Source organism: Lissotriton vulgaris, chromosome 11 (assembly GCF_964263255.1).
Source record: "Lissotriton vulgaris chromosome 11, aLisVul1.2, whole genome shotgun sequence".
NCBI classification, from domain to species: domain Eukaryota; kingdom Metazoa; phylum Chordata; class Amphibia; order Caudata; family Salamandridae; genus Lissotriton; species Lissotriton vulgaris.
This window is the reverse complement of record NC_141699.1, coordinates 553,514,834-553,533,674: the sequence shown is the minus strand read 5'-3', so window position 1 is coordinate 553,533,674 and position 18,841 is coordinate 553,514,834. Positions and strand designations below refer to the sequence as shown.

The 18,841-nt window shown below is 48.0% G+C and overlaps 1 protein-coding gene across 3 annotated transcripts in view; it reads left to right on the top strand.

The window, feature by feature from the left end:
- The window catches only part of CCAR2 (cell cycle and apoptosis regulator 2), a 405,097-nt gene extending 387,678 nt beyond the window's left edge, over positions 1 to 17,419 (top strand). For all 3 annotated transcript variants that reach the window (XM_086943621.1, XM_086943620.1, XM_086943622.1), the window contains one exon: positions 12,869 to 17,419. In XM_086943621.1, the coding sequence (XP_086799747.1) occupies positions 12,869 to 12,997 (129 nt within the window). In that variant the 3' untranslated portion in view covers positions 12,998 to 17,419. The remainder of the gene's footprint in view (positions 1 to 12,868) is intronic.
- The last annotated feature ends 1,422 nt before the right edge of the window (positions 17,420 to 18,841 follow it).

Genomic DNA, 18,841 nt, shown 5'->3' with positions numbered 1-18,841 from the left:
ACGTTTTGATGATTGCTAATTTAAGAAAAATGGGGAACCGCAAGATTAAAACTACAGTTTGTCTCTAGTCTTTGACTGAGTCATTATGTAATAGTTCTTTCAGCTTGTGGGCAAATTTCGGTAATCTTGCTAGTTGCATTGGGATCTCCAGCTTAAAAAGAAGTTTCATGGCATCTAAGCAGGTGCGTATCCCATATTTTAAAAACAAGGGGTTCAGTAAAGTTCGACGTGCGTAATTGAAACGGTGACATATACAGACCATGTGTACCATGGATTCCTCATACTGGTGACACAGTCTGCAAGTAGTGACATCCTCTAATGTTTTCCAACGGCTGTTGATGTCTTTTATCTGTAGTACCATCAATCTCACTGACAAAATTTGCTTGAATATTGACTTATTCAGGGCAGAGTCAAGGTATGGCTGGCTAATAGCCTGATGTTGGAACTGGCTAATAGCCTGATGTTGCTGCTGGAGGAGTCTAGTTCCTTCAAGTCTTCTTCCTTGGATAGCAATCTAACTTGTTTCTTTAAAATGTTTTTTAAAATTCCGGGTTGATAAATAAAATCCTGCCAGTTGGACAAGTCAAGGTGCAATTCAGTGCAAGCAGTTAAAAGGCCGTGGGCCCACGAGTTGTTGCTTTTCACAAAAATGTTCTTCAAGATTGCCTTCATTGTGTTTGGGGGGGGGGGGGGGGGGGGGAGGGGGGGCAGCACAAACCCCTCGGTAGTACCGAACAAACGATGCCCAATGTTCATAGCGCTGTTTGATTAGCCCAAATTCAAGGTGTACCAATGTGTTCCGAGCATGGGCAGGTATATGAAAGATCTGTTTAATTGCCCAGCAATTGTCGCGTTCCATGATGTTAATTGATGCCGTGGGAAATGCTAGTTGACCGTATGTAATTGAGGGGAGTAATTTGGCTCTTACAACCTTTCTGATGGGTCCAGTTGTTGGACTACTTAATTTGGAATTCAGTTTGCAGAGGGCATACGTCACTGCCCTGGCTTTTGATTCAATGGATGCAGTGTGTGCTGCAGCCTTCCCACTGCTCATGATCCAAACCCAATGGTAATTGTATTTAGTTGTTGTTTCTATTTTCAGGTTCTGTAGTAGGGGATCTCTGTGTATAGTCATAATCTAGTGAATAGTCCCGCCCATGTGCGTGGACCCCGGAGCAATCAAAAATAATCTCTTAAAGTGTCGAAAAAATGCAGAACTGCACAGACACTTAAGAGAGAATTAAAGACCGATAATGCAGCCTATAAAACCAGGCTACACTGTCCAGTACTTCAACTAGAAATTCCACCAAAAATCCACAAACAGCAAAGCCTGTCCAGATTTCCCTTGCCTCAGCAGCAAAAAGCCCTCTGGAAGACATGGACAGACAAGCCCCATAGGCTGCCATTATGTGGCTCAGAACAGGATACTGTGCCTTTAAGAGAACTTTCCAGAACTTCACAGTATCCCAGAATGCACTGCATGTTCCTTTTACTTTCAGTTCTTTTTTCCGGCTCCTACAAGCAGGACCCTGGAGCATTGAGCTCTCCCTTTTCAAGGGTTTATTGGTGATTTTTCACTTTTGTTTCAAGTTGAGTGCTTTCAAACGTACTTTGGTGCTTTTCTTCTTGGTTTTTGACCCTTTTGATGTCAAATATGCCTGCATTATTTGACAAATGTCCAGAGTGCTCCAGGAAGAAGGCCAAATCAGATCCCCATGAGGTGTGTATCCTCTGCCTTCCCTCTTCCCATGTCCCAGACAGATCCTCCAGGATAACGCAATTTTGCGATTTCGCGATTTGCCGCGAAATCGGCACTTTTGTAAAAATTCCGCAATTTTTACAAAAGTGCCCACGAAATCGGCACTTTTGTAGAAAGCGCGGCATTTTTACAAAAGCCGCTATATCCTGGTGGTCTAATGGATGTTATCCTGTTCATGGGAATAACTCTGAGGTTCCACTAGGGGGAGCTGCAGTCTCGCTGGATTTCTGGACAATAGCTAGCTGCCTTACTCTGCGCCTTGCATGGAGCTGAAATGCAAAGCGCCAACCGGTTTCAAAAATAGTGACTGGAGAACAACTCTTATCAGACCCTCCAGGATATCGCGATTAGCCGCGAAATCGGCACTTATGTAAAAATACCACGATTTTTACAAAAGTGCCAGCGAAATCGGCACTTTTGTAGAAATCGCAGCATTTTTACAAACGCCGCTATATCCTGGTGGTCTAATGGATGTTATCCTGTTCATGGGAATAACTCTGAGGTTCCACTAGGGGGAGCTGCAGTCTCGCTGGATTTCTGGACAATAGCTAGCTGCCTTGCATAGAGCTGAAATGCAAAGCGCCAACCAGTTTCAAAAATAGTGACTGGAGAACAACTCTTATGTCGGCCCACGAAGCTGCAAACACGCAGCAAAATGCCCTGAGCCCTGTTTTCGATAACAAGCCCCTCTTTGCTATAGCGACACCCTCTGTGCCTCTGTGTCTTAAGTTATGCCTGTATGAGTGCTGCGAGTGGCGGCCTTGTACATCAGTGCAGTTTTCTTCATCTTGCTTGGTAAGTCCCTCCTTTTCTGATGAACAATAAGAAGTTAAATTAGCTCTGTATTGTCCCCATCTTTTAGTGCCATTCGCAGGGGTCTTCCCCAACAGGGTACGATTGTCCGTCTTTTCCTTCTTGATTCATTTACCTCACTACATCACTAAAACGCCCTTCAAAATATGTCCGTTGGGCCATATTACCTTAGGAAAGGTGTTCTGACTACTTCATCTCATGGAGGCCCGTCTCAACCCTTGATCGTGGTTTAGCCTGCCATAAGGAGCTCTACCATTACCAAAACTCAGCTTAGTTTTCGGTCACTGTAATGACTAAACATATGACAAAACATATGATTTAAGGGTGGGTGGAAATACGACTTCTGCCAGAAATGAGCAAATGCCATCAAGTCTGTCATCAGGCCGGGTTCTCTCTGCCTGAAATATTGACTAACCGGCCCACAAATTTAGAGCAACTAGTGCGCCTCCATTTTGCGTCATGCAAGATTGCCAGGAAGCTTTGATAAAACAGGCATACAGGTGCGCCTGACATCCTGAGGACAACACTCTCAACATCATAGGCACTTAAAATGGGGGTACATTCTCCATGCCCACAGCCCTACCCATGCCACACGAGCATGGTGGAATCCCTTCAAAGTGTATCTAAACATGATATCTTTCACCACTTAGGTGGCAGAGGAAATTTTGTTGTTGGTCTGGTAGTCCTAATGTTTTTCATTTAAATTCAGATTGGCTCCCTCGTATCTATGTGTCAAACTTACTCCTTATGTAGTTCCTGGTTACTTTAGATCAGGGTATCCTACATGACTTAACATTTAAAACGGATTAATTGGAGGAGCACTTTATTCAAATGTGGAACCAGAGTTGTGACAAAGTTCATGCCGGTTGTGAGAGGAGATGCTTATTATCTTCCCTATAGAAATACGATAAAAACGTTTAGGATGAAAAACAACATATTCTGAATTACAATGAAAATAAATAATGCAAACTCTTTAATACTGCAGACAAGACCGTGACTTAGGGTATAGTATAGTTGAGTATCTGGGTTAAAATTCAGGATGTTTGTTATATCTAACATCTCCCAGATGGTCCATTTTGGTACTATTGAACATTTGTGAGATGTTTGGTTGGGTGTCTGGTTACACCATTAATTGGTCCAAATCGATACTATTTATACTGCATGGCCCACAGCCGATGCTTCCGAGGGATTGTCCGCTGCAGATCACGAAGGCTGCCTTCAAGTATTTAGGCATTTATGTGACGCCCAAGCCTGATGACTTTTTTCGGAGAAAACTTGGGCCCCCCATGGAACGATTTCGACGAGACATAACGGTCTGGCGCAATTTACCACTGACACTGCTGGGAAAGGCAGCACTTATTAAAATGATATCACTCCCACGCTTTTTGTATGTTTTGCAGAATACCCCGTTTAGAGTTCCGCCGAGCTACTTCAAAATAATAACGACAGAAGTCTCCGGTCTGCTATGGGGGAAAAAAACAGCACGTATAGCTTAGGATAAGTTGGTCAGGAGCTGGTATGATGGCGGTATTGCCCTCCCGAATATACAGTTGTACTATTGGGCAGCTCAATTAAAAGTAATCAATTGCTGGATACATGTACTCCAGACGGACCTAGCGTTTCAGGCATATAGGCAAGGGCTAGGAAAGGGAGGGGTGATGTCTGCGCTATATACCAGGAACGGAGCCAGACTACTGATTGGGCCAACAGCACACACAGTTGACATATGGTATGAGGCACATGCCAGGTTGGGTTGGCGGGGGGGTCATCACAAAAATGACGCCTCTCTAGAATTCGCAACGACTTGGGCGACTCAGAAATAGTAAAGGATTTGACAAATTGGATGTGATAGGCATATCAACTGTGGGTGATCTCTGGTGGAAGGGCATAGTGGTACAGTTGAAGAAGAAACACCAATTTCTGCATTAAACACCCCTTTCAAAGGTAAAAGGTATTCATATGGTAACTTTGCATAGCGGATTTATGAAACCAAACATTTATAGTAATTCCAGGAGCTGGATATGAAGCTGTTTCTCCGTTGTCTAGTAGTGTCCTGATGTCATCGGTGGCGGCTGAGGGCAGTTTCAGTGCTGTGGTTGCTGCGGAACCCAGACTGGGAATGGTCCAGGATGCTGTTCTCCTCGAGGTAGCAGGTCAGTTGTTTGTTGATGATCTTCTCGATGACCTTCACCTGGAACGGGAGCAGGGAGATGGGCCGGAAGTTCTTGCGGTCCTTGGGGTCCGCCTTGGGTTTCTTGAGTAAGGCGTTGATCTCGGCGTGCTTCCAGCTCTCCAGGAAGGTTGCAGTCTTGAAGGAGATGTTGATGACATTCCGGAGATGGGGTGTGATGGCTGTGCTGGCTTTCTTGAAGATGTGGTGTGGGCATGGGTCTGATGGAGATCCGGAGTGGATGGTGTTCATGATCGTGATGATGTCGTTGATGTTGGTCCAGGAGAGTATGCGGTTGGTGCTGGGGGTGGTCGTGGGGGCAGAGGTCTCAGTGTTTGTTGGGGCGGTCGTGGCGTTGAAGCTGTTGTGGATGTCTGCGATCTTGCGGGCAGTCTTTTGCTTTTCGAGAGAAACAAAGTGTCTACATTGTAAATAAACCAAATATACATAGCTTCATGTTGTTAAATAACTAAAAAAAAACGAAGATATCTGTGTTTTTTGTAGGAAAAATGGCCAAATAAAATGCCGCAAAATTGCCGCTAAATTTCCATTTTTGTGCCGCTAAATTTGCTAATCCATGCCGCTGTATCCTGGGGGGTCTGCCCAGAGGAGTGTGTGATTTGTCAGGGCTTCTCTGGCAGGACCCTGAAGGACAGAAAGAAGATCAGGCTTCAGGGCCTTGAGCAAAGAAGGCTGAAGTCGCAAGGTGGGTCTGGAGGGGCTTCCTCTGCCCGTGCTGAGGCCTCTGGGGGCTCCCCAGGGGCAGGAAGATCAGCAAGCGTCCCCATTCTCCGTCTGGGTCAATTGCACCGACTACGGCGTCGATAGGGATGACTACAGTCTGTTCCCCGTCGTCTGGGGCGCAGCGACATCGACGCTCGACGTCTAAGGAACTGAACAGACCGCCGTCGAAGTCTCCTGTGACGATTTCGTCCTCGTCGAAGTCATCGTCGAGTGATCGACGTCGAAAGGCCCGGCGTCGGCGCTCGCCGTCGAGGCGACACCGCCGTTCACTGTCGGCGAAAAGAAGAAGATCGTCGTCGAGGAGATCCTCGTCGTCGAGAAGTAGATCGCCGTCGAGGCACAGAAGGTCGGCGTCGAGGCGCAGAATGTCGCCGTCGAGGCGCAGAATGTCGCCGTCTAGGCGCAAGAGGTTGTCGTCGAGGCGGACGAGGTCGCCGTCGAGGCGAAGGCACTCGCTGTCGAGGGAGAGACGTTAGACGCCGAGGAAAAGACGCTCGACGTAGAGGGACCGACGCTCGCCGAAGAGACGTGGAAGGAGGTCTGACGCCATGGGAGGTTCGCCAACGTCCAAGGCTGGAAAGGAAGGCGGATCACCGGGCTCGGTGTACTCCGCGGTGTATACCCCATCACAGAGGTCGGTTACACCCTGGCCTCCATTGCCGAGGGGTCTCCCTCCGAGGGCCCCTACTCCTCCTCCTTTACCACCACCTCCGCAACCTGTACCTCGACCTCAGTTGCCAGAAAAGCCGCCTCCGGTCCCTCCGAGGTCTGTTTCATTGCCCAGACTTCCGACCCCTCCCCCGGCCAAACCAAAGGCGCCCGCTCCGATGGAACCGGTGGATCGACCGAGGCCAAGGAAGTCGCGATCACGCTCCGGACGGAGAGGAAGATCGAGGAGTCGACGTAGATCCTCCACCAGATCAAGATGTCGCCATAGGAGGCCGGGATCTAGGTCCCGCACGGACTCCTCCAGGACCAGGTCCTATTCACCGACCTTGTCGGACTCCCCAGGGACAAGGGTGTCTCCGGTGGACGACATCAGCACGTTCCAGGAGGTTCTCCTGAGGGGGGCTGCAAAATTGGGAATCACAGTGACCGCTCCAACACCCACGACGTCCGTGATATTTGAAACGCTTCACAAGAAGCATTTGTCTCGCTCTCTACTGCCACTAGTGACTGGTTTGGTAGAGCCTGCGGAGGAGCTGTTCCTCATGCCAGCGGTGGTGAAGGCTGCTCCCTCCCGACTTCTGAAGAAGTACAGGGCCCCGGATTCTGACCCGGCTTTTCTGCGGATAGATCCGGTGCCTGACTCTGTTATAGTGACGGCGGTCAGGAAGTTACATTCTACCTCCCCGCCCTCAACAGTGCCGCCCGATAAGGAAAGCCGATGGATCGACTCGGCTGGAAGGAAGGCTTGTGGGACTGCATCCACAGTAATGAAGGCATCCAGCGATGTGGCGTTGCTAGGGCGGTATGACCGTGCCCTGTGGGACTCCCTGCAACAGTTCACGGAACTTCTGCCACGAGACAAGAGGGAGGACTTCCAAGAGATCCTCAAAGAGGGGATGCTGGTGTCAAACCAGGTCACCAGCGCGGCTGCGAATGTCTCTTTTGGCTGCCCATGGGTACTGTCATGGGATCAACCAGCGGCGCCATGCTTGGCTCAGGCTCACATCACTCAAGCCGGAGGCCCAGCAGCGGGTGGCCAATCTGCCCTTTTCCGGGGAAACCTTGTTCGGAAAGAATGTAGATGATGAGATGGCCCGCATGAAGGCGGAGGCAGAGACCCTGACGGCCGTGGGCTTGGAGAAGCCCAAAGAAAAGAAGGCCTACCGCCCGTTCCAGAGACGGTTCGTTGCACAGGGAAGAGGACGAGGTCAGTCTTCGGGACAGCCGCAGCAACAACAGCAGCAGTTCCGGAGACCCTTCCAGAAGCGCCAGAAGGGTAGAGGGGGACAGCAGTCCTCTACAGCGAACAAGGGCCCGGCCGGGTCTCGACCCTGAGCAGTTACTTCCCCTACATCCGTTACCCGCTCCGGTGGGGGGAGAAGTGTTCAATTTTTTCTGGCAGAGTGGAGAAAAATTACTCCGGTCAAGTGGGTGCTGAATATTGTTTGCAATGGATACAGTCTTCGGTTCACCAGCCTGCCTCCATCAATTCCTCCGGTCCGCTCGCTGTTTCAACTGCACGAGCTCCAGGCGGAGGCTGATATCCTGTTAAGGAAAAGGGCGATAGAAGAAGTACCTCTGTCTCAAAGAGGAAGAGGTCTGTACTCCCGGTTCTTCCTGGTTCGCAAGCAGGACAAGAACGAGTTCAGGCCCATTCTGGACTTGCGACAGGCAAACAAGTGGATTCGCAGAGAAAAGTTTTGCATGCTGTTGTTGCATCAGATTTACCCTCAGTTGCAACAGGGAAGACTGGCTATGTGCAATAGACCTACAGGATGCGTACTTCCATGTGCCCATTGCACACAAACACAGGAAGTTCCTGCGATTTCAAGTCGGCACCAATCATTATCAATACACAGTACTGCCATTCGGGCTGAAGTCTGCGCCCAGAACATTCTCGAAGTGCATAGCAGTGGTAGCAGCACACCTAAGGAAGAACAAGGTGTTTGTCTACCCGTACCTGGACGATTGGTTGATCAAGGCCTCCTCCTTCTCGGAAGCTCAGGCACACTTCCAGAAGACGTGTGTTCTCTTGAACAAGCTGGGGTTGCACATCAACATGTCTGTCTGTCCCGACTCCGGTCCAGTGCATTCAGTACTTGGGAGCCACCATCAATACGCTGTCAGCAAGCGTGTCTCCTTCGGAGGAGCGACGGTTATCACTCCTTCGGAAGGCTCAGGCTCTTATGACCACTCCATCTACGACAGTGAGGACGGTGTCTTCTCTACAGGGATCGATGGCCTCTTGTATCTTCCTAACGCCACATGCACGGCTGCACATGAGACCGTTGCAGGAGTGCTTGGAGGATCAGTGGGATCAGAAGAGAGGGTCTTGGGACGACAAGATACGACTGTCTCTGCATGCTCTTCAGTCTCTGAAGTGGTGGTGTTCAGTGAAGAATCTCCTCAGAGGGGTTCCCTTCCACAAGGACATTCCCACTCAGACTATCGTGATGGATGCTTCTCTCCACGGTTGGGGGGCGCACTCCGGAGACTTACAAATTCAAGGAAACTGGTCCCCGATGGAGTCCACGTATCACATCTATTTCCTGGAACTCAGAGCTGTTCACTTGGCACTGAAGGCCTTTCATCCGTCCTTTCAGACCAACTCTCTGCTTGTACAGACGGACAATACGACCACGATGTATTACCTCAACAAGCAGGAGGCTCGAGATCACGCACTCTATCACAGGAGGCGCAGGCGATCTGGCACTGGCTTCTGGCCAGAGGACTGACGATAACGGCTACCCATCTGCCAGGTGTGCAGAATGTTCAGGCGGACGCACTGAGCAGACTGATTCAGGAAAACCACAAATGGGTCATAAACAACGAAGTACTAGGAGAAGTCTTCGCAAGGTGGGGGACTCCAGGCGTAGATCTGTTCGCCACTGCCGAAAACAGCAAATGCCGAGACTTCGCTTCCAGGTACTACCAGCAGGGGACGCTGGGGAATGCGTTATGGATCAACTGGTCGAACAGCTTTCTGTATGCTTTCCACCCATTCCCCTGATTCCGGCGAAGATCATCAAACTGTCCCAGTCCAGTGTGCGGATGATCCTGATTGCCCCGGAATGGCCCAGGCAGTGGTGGTTCACGGACCTGCTTCACCGGTCTCTCCTTCCGCACATACGGCTGCCGTGCAGGCCGTACCTTCTCATGAAGTTCGGGGGTGCCGATGTTGCACCCCAACCTCTCATCTCTGAGTGCCTAAGTACAGAACTAAAGCAATAGTCGACATGGCACACATCCCTGTGTGCCATGCCCACAGAACCCACTGCCCTGGCAAACTTCAGTCACCCCTCTAGCTGGGTGCCCTATGCCAGAGTTGAGGGCCCAGGTGCATGAGCCCTTGGCCGTTACAGTACCCAGGGACATTCTGGGGCACTGTAAGTGCAGTGTTGCCTTTTAAGAGTATATGGTGCTGGGAGGTTGTCATTTACGAACTCCACAACACCATAATGGCTTCACTGAAGGCTGACAAGTTTGGTACCAAACTTCTCAGCACATTAAACCCGCACTGATGATGTAAAATGCACGAGAGGGCTTCTTAGAGATGCCCTCCAAAATTCCGAACCGACAATCCACGTCTGGGCGGAGTTGCTGCAGAGGCTCCCCTCCAGCAGACATGTTGCTGGACCCCTGGGTGGAGAGCCCCCTGCTCTCCTGGGTCTGCAACAAAGCACATCCTGGGCGAGGTGCTATGTCTCCTCCCCCAGGATGGCCAGGGGGAAGCTTCAAAGGTATACCGCCTATGAGAGCTTCTCCAGACCATTTGCTGTACCCAGCAACCAGCCCCCCACCAGGCCCACCCCGGCTCTGGCGGGAAGACTGGCGGGAAAAACTACGTCAGGAAGGGGGGGGTGCCACCTGTGCCAACTCCACCCCTCAGGTGGAGGAGGTGAGGTGAAGAATGACCCCGGACCCCGGCCCTCTTGTTAATGGGGAGGCCTGCCCAATCCCAGCTAGGCTCCTGCCCCCCTCCCACAGGAGAGGAGCACGCTAGGGGGTGTACTCACCCCAGGACAGGGACCCATTGGTCCCTGCCCTTGCCGTACCTGTAACACCACTAATTTCTGTATTTAGGGGCTCCCTGAACCTTCCTTCCTTTGATCCCGATATCAACAAGAAGAAAGAAGATCAAGAAGAAGACACACAGCGCAGCTGCTAACAGGACAACAACAACTAACTTGGCCCCAGGCCTACCGGCCTGTTGATCCTGGAACCTGCTCCTGCCTAATCCCGGCGACCTCTGCGGTCAGCAACCTTGGGACACCCAGAGGACCTGACTGCCTTGACCCTCTCGAAGATTGGGATTCCCATCAGCAGAGGCTCTGCTGCAACAACCCACCAGGAAGCTCCAGACCAGCCCACTCTGCACCAGCCGAGCCTGGGCTGGGCCAACCCGAACCAAGACCCAGAGGACGTCCCCCCGGCGACTGGGACCCGAAGTCCAGTGCCCAAAGACCCTCCTCGACGAACCAGCCGACGCCTGCAGACTCAGAACATGGGGCCACCCCAACCGCGACCAGCCGAGGGTAAGCTTTTCCGATACCCCTGCACCCGGCGCCCAACAGCCCCCTATGCCTCCCTTTGGGGTACCTACCTGTGCTCCAACATCCCAACTTACCTCTCGAAGTGCTAGTTGCCCCCGGAGAGTCACCGTCCCCGAGCCTGCAGCCTTTGTTCCTTTGTCAAGATCCTCATTGGATAACATTGAGCGCCCGACTGCTCAGAAGCACCCTGCACTCAGCCGCCCGAGTGCCGCTGGCTGTGACCTCTCTGTCTTAATCTACTTCCCCCCCCCTTGCCCTGATCCAGTGACCAGGAGCCCAGCTCCCACAGCCGCGTGGCTTGCTAGCCAGCCGCCACCAACCGAAGGCCCCCTGCCTCTCATTGACTAACAATGGGCCTAACTTCCTCTGCACCCGGCCGCCCCTGTGCCGCTGAGGGTGTACTAACTGTACCTACCTGATCCTGGGGGACCCCTGAGTCTGTGCCCAGAACCATACCTTCACCAACCAAGTACTCACCTGGAGGCCGGTACTTCACTTACCTGCCATTGGATAGCATTGACCCATTTTGACTCGAAAATGTTCTACGTGTGAAGTTTTGAAAACTGAAAATATTCCTATAAAATCAGCCTAAGTCCGAATTCAAAAATACTCACATGTGATCAGGAGAGAAGCCCGTACTGTACCTTTCAGCCCAATACTGAACCGCCAAAGTAATCCCTTGCAGGTTTACTAGTAACCTGCCTTTTTCTCCATAGGAACCCATTGTCTGCTTTTCTATGGAATTTCTTCTAAGTGTCTACTTTTAAAAACTGCAAATATTCTTCAAAAATCGTACGAAATACTGAAACGCAATTAACTACCCGTTTTAAGTTAAGCCCCCAGTGCTGGCCCTAGGAGACTAGTGCTGGGTTACAAAAGTAACGCGATCGTACTTTATCTGTAACCTGAATTTCCTCCCATTGGATAACATTGTCAGAATCATCTTGAAAAGTTTCTAAGTGTGAACTTTTAAAACTGTTTTATATTCAGGAAAATCCAACACAATAACTAAAACGTTTTTGCTAATCTGGTTTCAGTTTAGACCCCAGGACTGAATCTACGACCTAGTCCTGGAACTACCAAAGTAATCCATAACGTAAATCAACTGTACTTTCCTATGAAAAGCCCATTGAGCTCAATGCTAGTGTGTGTTTCAGAACTGTATTTCTTATTAGCTATCCTGTAATTATTGTGTGTACAAACGTATTGCTCCTCTGCAAAGTATTTACATGAGAGTACTCATTTCTCGAAAAGTAAATTTTTATAACTGTCAGTTCTAAAAACAAAACCACTATATCTGAGAATATAATAACAATTGGCCTGGAGTTCAGTTCTTGAGTGTGTGAAACCTTTTGCTGACTGAGTGTGTGCAACAAATGCTTTACACTGTCCTCTGGTACTGCCTTACTGCTCGACCAAGCTACCACTTTGGAGGGTAAGTTCAGTTCTGACTTTAACCTCTGTTAAACCTTTGGGGTTTGTGGACTCTATACACACTGTACTGCCTTATTGTCCAGTATATATAAAGCCACCTCCTCACATTAGGCCAGAGGGGTCACATAAAGGTTGAAGAATGTCGGACCCAAGATAGAGCCCTGTGGTACTCCCATCCTGACTGATCTGGTATGGGAGCTGGTATTTCCCACCTCTACTATCGTAGTACGATCAGTTAGGTAGTTTTTGAGCCCCTGTAAAGCCTTTCCCCTGACCCCAATCTCCCAAAGCAGACGTTCAAGAATGCTGTGGAGTTCCTGTGAAGATGGCGATCACTCACAGGAACTTCCGGAGTGCCAACTGACGTCACACATGGGATGGACTTAAAACCAAATGGTAGTCAACGACGCCATTTCTAAAAAAAAAAAAGGGGGGGGGGAGAGAACTATGCAGTATTTCATACCAACCACTAGATGTCAGAACAGATGCACATCATATGAACCCTGCAAACTCTTCAGGCTGCAAAACTGCTCCTACTAGTAAGTAAACATTTTGTTCACTAGAGTGTCCACAGAAAGAGCATTATCCAAAGTAAGTAACTTGTTTATCTAAGTTGTGTTCGCCTTTGGATAGGCTTGGCAATTTGTTTGTGCTTTGGTATGAGGTGTGGGCTGCACCAGACAACTCCCTTCATCCATGTAATCAACTTTTTCTTGTGTTCTTCAGACCAATTATTGCCTAAATCCGAAGCAACCGAAGGATGTCAAAGAGAAGGAGGAGAGCAGCACACAGAAGGACGTGGATGTGACTTGTGAGGATGCAAAGGAGGCACAGCCCGCCAATGAAACTGATTAAATCTATTGTAAGGTGGGACACTGGACATGCAGTCCCTCAGAGTTAGAACCTTGGGCTCAGCTTGGCCAGGCGGAGGCTGAACTATTGACAAGCAGTTAGGTGAAGATTTTTGCTGCTAAAAAGGAAAAGCCTAATCACAACCAAGACTTCCAACAGAGAGGGGATACTGTTGAAGGAACACAACCATCCTGAGCCCAACTAAGGCTTCCGACTGACCAGGGATACTGCCTGAGGAAACATACAAGCAAGTAAAGACTTTTAGTGTACTGGGTGCATTCCCCTAGCAACACATCATGCCCAGTCCCCAGGCAAGAACTCCACCTGACCCAGGCACTACCCTACAAACATACAGCCACCCAGAGACCCATCCAAAACCTCTATCATACAAGGGTCTTACCCCTGGAACACTCATTAGACTTAATCCTGAGGCAACATATCCAACAGAGAAAGGGCACAGACAGAGGAATGCAACAAGTCCAAGATCTGGTCCTTGAAAGACATTTGCGACTGCCCTAAAACTGGAGCCATCCAAAGCCAAGACTTTGAACACAGACACTGCCCAAGAAACCCAAATAGCTAAACGTTTTGCTATGACCCCATGCAGCAGTGACCTCTGTGCACTACTGCAGGAATGAATACTCGTACCATCTTGAGCACCAGCTACGACCATAACCATACACGGTGCACTGGTCTATGAACACAACCAGCCTAAACCCAAAAAGAATTGCAAAAGACCAGAGAGACCCTGCCAAGAATTCTATTCAAGAAATACAACGATCCTAAATGCAACTAAGCCTAGAGCAGTCAAATGCACTGCCAGAGAATACAGAGCCAGACTGAGCCAAGGCTCCCAACATATACTACCAAGCTTTGCAATGCTATCCCTGATACGTGCCACATATCTGTCCCTGAGAGACCACAGAAGACTTGAGTGTTATTGACTAATAGTATGTGCAAGCAGTGCTGCACAGTGTAAATTGTTTCTGAGCTGCCTTGTGAGTGATGTGTGTGAGTTTCGCCGGTTGTTCCCATTAAGAAGATTGTTCTTTTACTTGATGTCTATGAGAATGTTAGCAGTTAGTGTGTTCAACATCTGTCTTGTCCGTTTCATGTGCTAACACTATTTCTTATATCCTTTCTTTTTCTCCCTCCTTTACCTAAAGCTCTTCAGAGTGTATGTGTTTGCACACAGATGAGTATGCAGGGAACACTGCAGTTTTATCCTGACAACCTGGGCCTGAAGGAAGTGAAGTAAACTGTTTTAAGTCTGAGAAGACTGATACATGCCTTCCATTTCTACCGAGGCCGGCCTTTATGGCCCACTTTTCTTGCTGCTGTTTGGTGCAGAGTTTGTATATACACCTCCAAGGTTATCGGTTACCTCAAATGTGCACATCTTTCTTTCCTTTGGTCAAGGGTAGGGTCACTAGGCATTGTGGGTGGGATTAAATGTGATAGCATCTTTAACTGAAGTGAGTCCGTACAGCCAAAACTACATTTGGGTTTGGGTCCCTTTTTGGACGTTTTTTAGTATATTAGCATATATACTAAAGTATCAATTGTCAAGCTCAAAAAATAGAGCACATTTAATATACGTTTATTAGCAGAGCACTCCACTCACTGCCTTGGTCAAATAGGTAATGTTTTATGGTCTTGGCACTTTCTTAGATCTTTAAAAGTTCTGCTGCTGATGAGGATTAGAAAGTCACCACTTTTCCAGCAATATTTACCAACTCTCTTTATTTTAGGTAGTTCATCGTGCCGAAAGGATATTCGGTTTCTGCAACAACTGTTAGGGAGATTAAGAATGTCCTTCACTAAAGGGTATGGATAATGGCACAAAGGCCTGCCCTATCGTTTGACAGTCTAATCTTCAAGCTGCCCTGAAAACCTAACCCTGTGTTTTAAATAATATATCCCAAAAAGCATACCCTGCGAGTGCCAATTAGCACAGCTAATGCACCTAGCCCTGGTTCCAAAGTTAGTGTAGCTCTTCCCTCTACTACCATACTACCAATATGCACCTCTTATGTCATTGTCAGAAGGTTTTACCTGGCCTGTATGTATTTAGCTTACAGAGTGAGACATTAATGATGCCTCTAGTCATGACCATCAATCAGTTATCAGTATTGCAAATAACCTTTAAATACCCAAAACAGTGAAAAGGAACATTTCAAAGTTTTTTTTACTTCTCAAGACCAAATACAACCCCACCACGTACCATGCCAAAATGCTTCCTTGTGCATTGTGTGTAATTAGTGATGTTATCCCTGCTAGATTTCAGTGACCTGTTGAATAAAGCATGAAATACATGTTGGTAGAAGCATCTTCTGTCTGGATGGGATGAAAATAGCTGCCCTCCCCCACAGATGTACACTGTCCAGAAGTCTAGCCCTGACAACACTACCTATTGCTCGCATGCATGAGGAAGTGCCTTGAGTAAGCTTTTATTTTGTGGGAATGTGAACTGAAAAGCAAAGCACTATAATTTCACAAGTCATACGTACATTTTCCCTTAGTTTTGTACATAATGATGTCCTTCACAATTAAACAAAGCAAGGTTCATCTACTGGAGGAGATATGCATTTGGGTTTAGCCCTTAGTCCTCACTCATTTTAAATTGTCTTGCAGCTGGCCTGAGGTGACCATTCGTAATGACAAAACCAGTCTCTTCTGCGTCCAAACACACTCCGACCATATTTCCATTTCAGATCCCAGTAGATTTTATTGATGCATTTGTAATTTGAAAGCGCAGTTCAGGGAATCGATGACTGTTCCCATATGGGATCACACAGTGTGTGATTGCTATACTGCTTGCTTGACTGCGTTCATATGCGCTGTGATCTTCAAGTATTTGTTCCATTGTTAGATTACTGAGCATCCTATCTTCTCAACCGCAAATTGGGTTTAAGGCAGTCCCTGCATGTGTCTCATTTACAGACCGTGGGTTGACATCACGAGGTAAATTCTGTATGCCTGTAGCTGTCTCATGATGTCTGTAACTGCTATGGGGATGTGCAGGTACAGCATCTGAGTGCATGCCTTGCTAATGGTTAATAATGGTATGAGGAAGAAGGAATACATCCTGGCCATTATGAATCCTTCACGAGAAATCTTAATATTTGTATTCCTCTTCAAACCCGTTCTGGTAGCATGATGCACCCTTAATCCAAAATCCCTTCTCACTCACTCACGTTGTACTACCTTTGCTCCGTAGCGTGAAACTCTGCTCAGAACCAGTGGACGTCTCAGAAGGTTATTTTGTTGAAAGGAGGAGGGAGATTCTTTACTCTTATTCCAGGTGGGGTTTGTCCTTGATAGATGTAGCACACGTTTTTCCCCAGAAATACAGTGTGGGGCCAGCAGCTGATACACATATATGACGAAGACTTTCCTTACCCAGGTTTCGTGGGTATGAGCCTACTGTTTGGAGTCTTTCCTTGATGATGGGTATGCGGCTAACACCTTTTGCTGTCCTTTGGAGATATCTGTGACATGGCAATTTCAAATCCATGCTGTGTGTGGGAGTACATCCTTATCTATGGCTTATTCCCTTGTGTTTGTGTGAATCATCCCTTGCTTATGATAAACATCTGTTTCCATTGAAGCCTTAGTTTGTATGGTAGTCTAGCCCTTTGATGGGTCTTCCTCTGTCCATGGACAAGGAAAGTAAAACTTCTTGTGGGTTGAATCCTTTCTTTGTCTAGTGTTAGGGCTGGTATAATCCACTCAGTCTTTGGGAACCTTTATTTTTTTGTGAGTTAACTCCTTAACCCTCTTATCATCTTTCCACCTTTGTGGGTTGAATGGGCAACATTTTGCTGTATTTGAAAGCTGGGGTATTGTCTGTGTGCCTGTGTTCTTGATAGTCTGTGCACCCTTCTGTGCCCTTCTCCCCCCTCCATTTGCGTATGAGCTTGTTTGTGAACACGTATCATATGTGATTGAGTTTATTTCTTAGTTTCCTCCACAGTACCGCACCAAAGGTCTTGAGGATTCCCAGGCAGGCAGTTCCCTTGATGATGCTTTGATCTCTGGGACATGGCTACAGAGAGCTATCTATGGCTGCTCTAATTTCCTTTTGGATTTTACATCTATCAGATTAATTTTTTAAGTCTGTTTTATTTTTGTTTTTCATAGATTTGTTTTTGATGTTGTAGATTTTAAAAAATACATTCTTAGAAAGTTTCCCTGCCATTAGTCCTGCTTTTATTTTGTTCTATTGAAACTGCTTACTTTGAGTTTCTTTGGTGACATCAAAGAAGTTAAATGTCCAGCCTTGTGTTTATGGTAAAGATTGGAGATAACTGCCTACATTAGAGAGGCAAAAGCTTAGGTTGTCAACAAGCCAGCACCCAAGCCCTCCGTGCCCAGTAAGCTCCACATTTCCCATTAAAAAAAATAAAGCCTTTAGTTCTGGTTCATGGTAGTTTCTCTAATTTTCATGAAGGCTAGAATATTTGCCTTTTTTTGTTGTTTTTTTAATTTAAATCAATACTAGACTAGAAAAGGGATATGCTTTGGCACTTCATGAACATCTTAAAAACAACTCTCCAGATTCTGTAAAGACGCTGTTACTGAAAGGCCCTTATGCCTCCTTCGCCACTGAAACAGCTCATATCAAAGGTTTCAACATCTTATCCTTTGCATTGCTCTTGCCTGTCGCTGAGGAAGTCAGGGCACTTGGGCCTGATGTCAAGGTGTCCTTTGGCATCATGGACTTTGTAATTGACGATGTCTCTTTTTGGGTGTCTGAGCCTCAAAACTACATTATAAGATGTCTATAATCCCTAAATAGATGCTGTAGCAAAATCTTATATAAATTCACTCAGAATCCTAAAATTGATTTTCCCATGATCGATTTTCAACCATAGAGCTGAGCCAAAGTACCCCTGTTCTCACTCACCTGGATTACAAAAACAGCCCGTTTGAGGCATGTGTGCTGTAGAAAAAAGGGAAAGGAAAAAAGAGGTAAATAAAAGTAAAAATAAAGAGAAAAGAGGCAACTAGCACAAAAAAAGCAGCATAGAGAGCAGCAGTAAGGGGGAAAGGCTGAACGGCGAGGATCAGAGTGGGGTACAGGGGCCTTGAATAGCGGACAGCGGTGGGTGCCGGGGGTGGAGGCACTCAAGGTGGAACTGCGTGCCGGGAGAGCAATTTCCTGACCAGGAGTTCAGGGGTCTTGCTCACCTTGGCATGCAACGGCCGCCATTAAGTAGAGGTCAGGTGAGGGCGAGAGCAGGCACACGCGGGAGGAGGAGGGGCCGCGGGGGCAGCAGCGATGGGGGAGAAAGGAAACGCAAAGGAGAAAAAGGAAATAAAGGGAAAGGAAAAAGAAGCAAATACAAGTAAAAATAAAGAGAAAAAAGGCAACTGGCACAAAAAGGCAGCACAGAGAGCTGCCGTAAGGAGAACAGGCTGAACAGCGAGGATCTGAGCCAAGCACATGGGCCTCGGACAGCAGTGGGCGCCGGGGTAGGAGGCACTCATGGTGGAGCAGCGTGCCGGGAGAGCGATGTCCTGAGCAGGAGGTCAGTGGTCTTGCGCACTTTGGCGTGCAGCGGCTGCCATTAAGCAGGGGTCGGGTGAGTGTGGGAACACGCTGGACGGGCCGTGGGGTAAAAGGAAACGCAAAGGAGAAAAAAGGGAAATAAAGGAAAAAGAGGCAAATACAAGTAAAAATAAAGAGGCAACTGGCACAAAAAGGCAGCACTGTTCAGCAGCACAGAGAGCAGCAGTAAGGGGGACAGGCTGAACGGCGTAGATCAGAGTGGGGCACAGGGGGCCTCGGAAAGTGGACAGTGGTGGGCTCCGGGGGAGGAGGTACTCAAGGTGCAGCTGCTT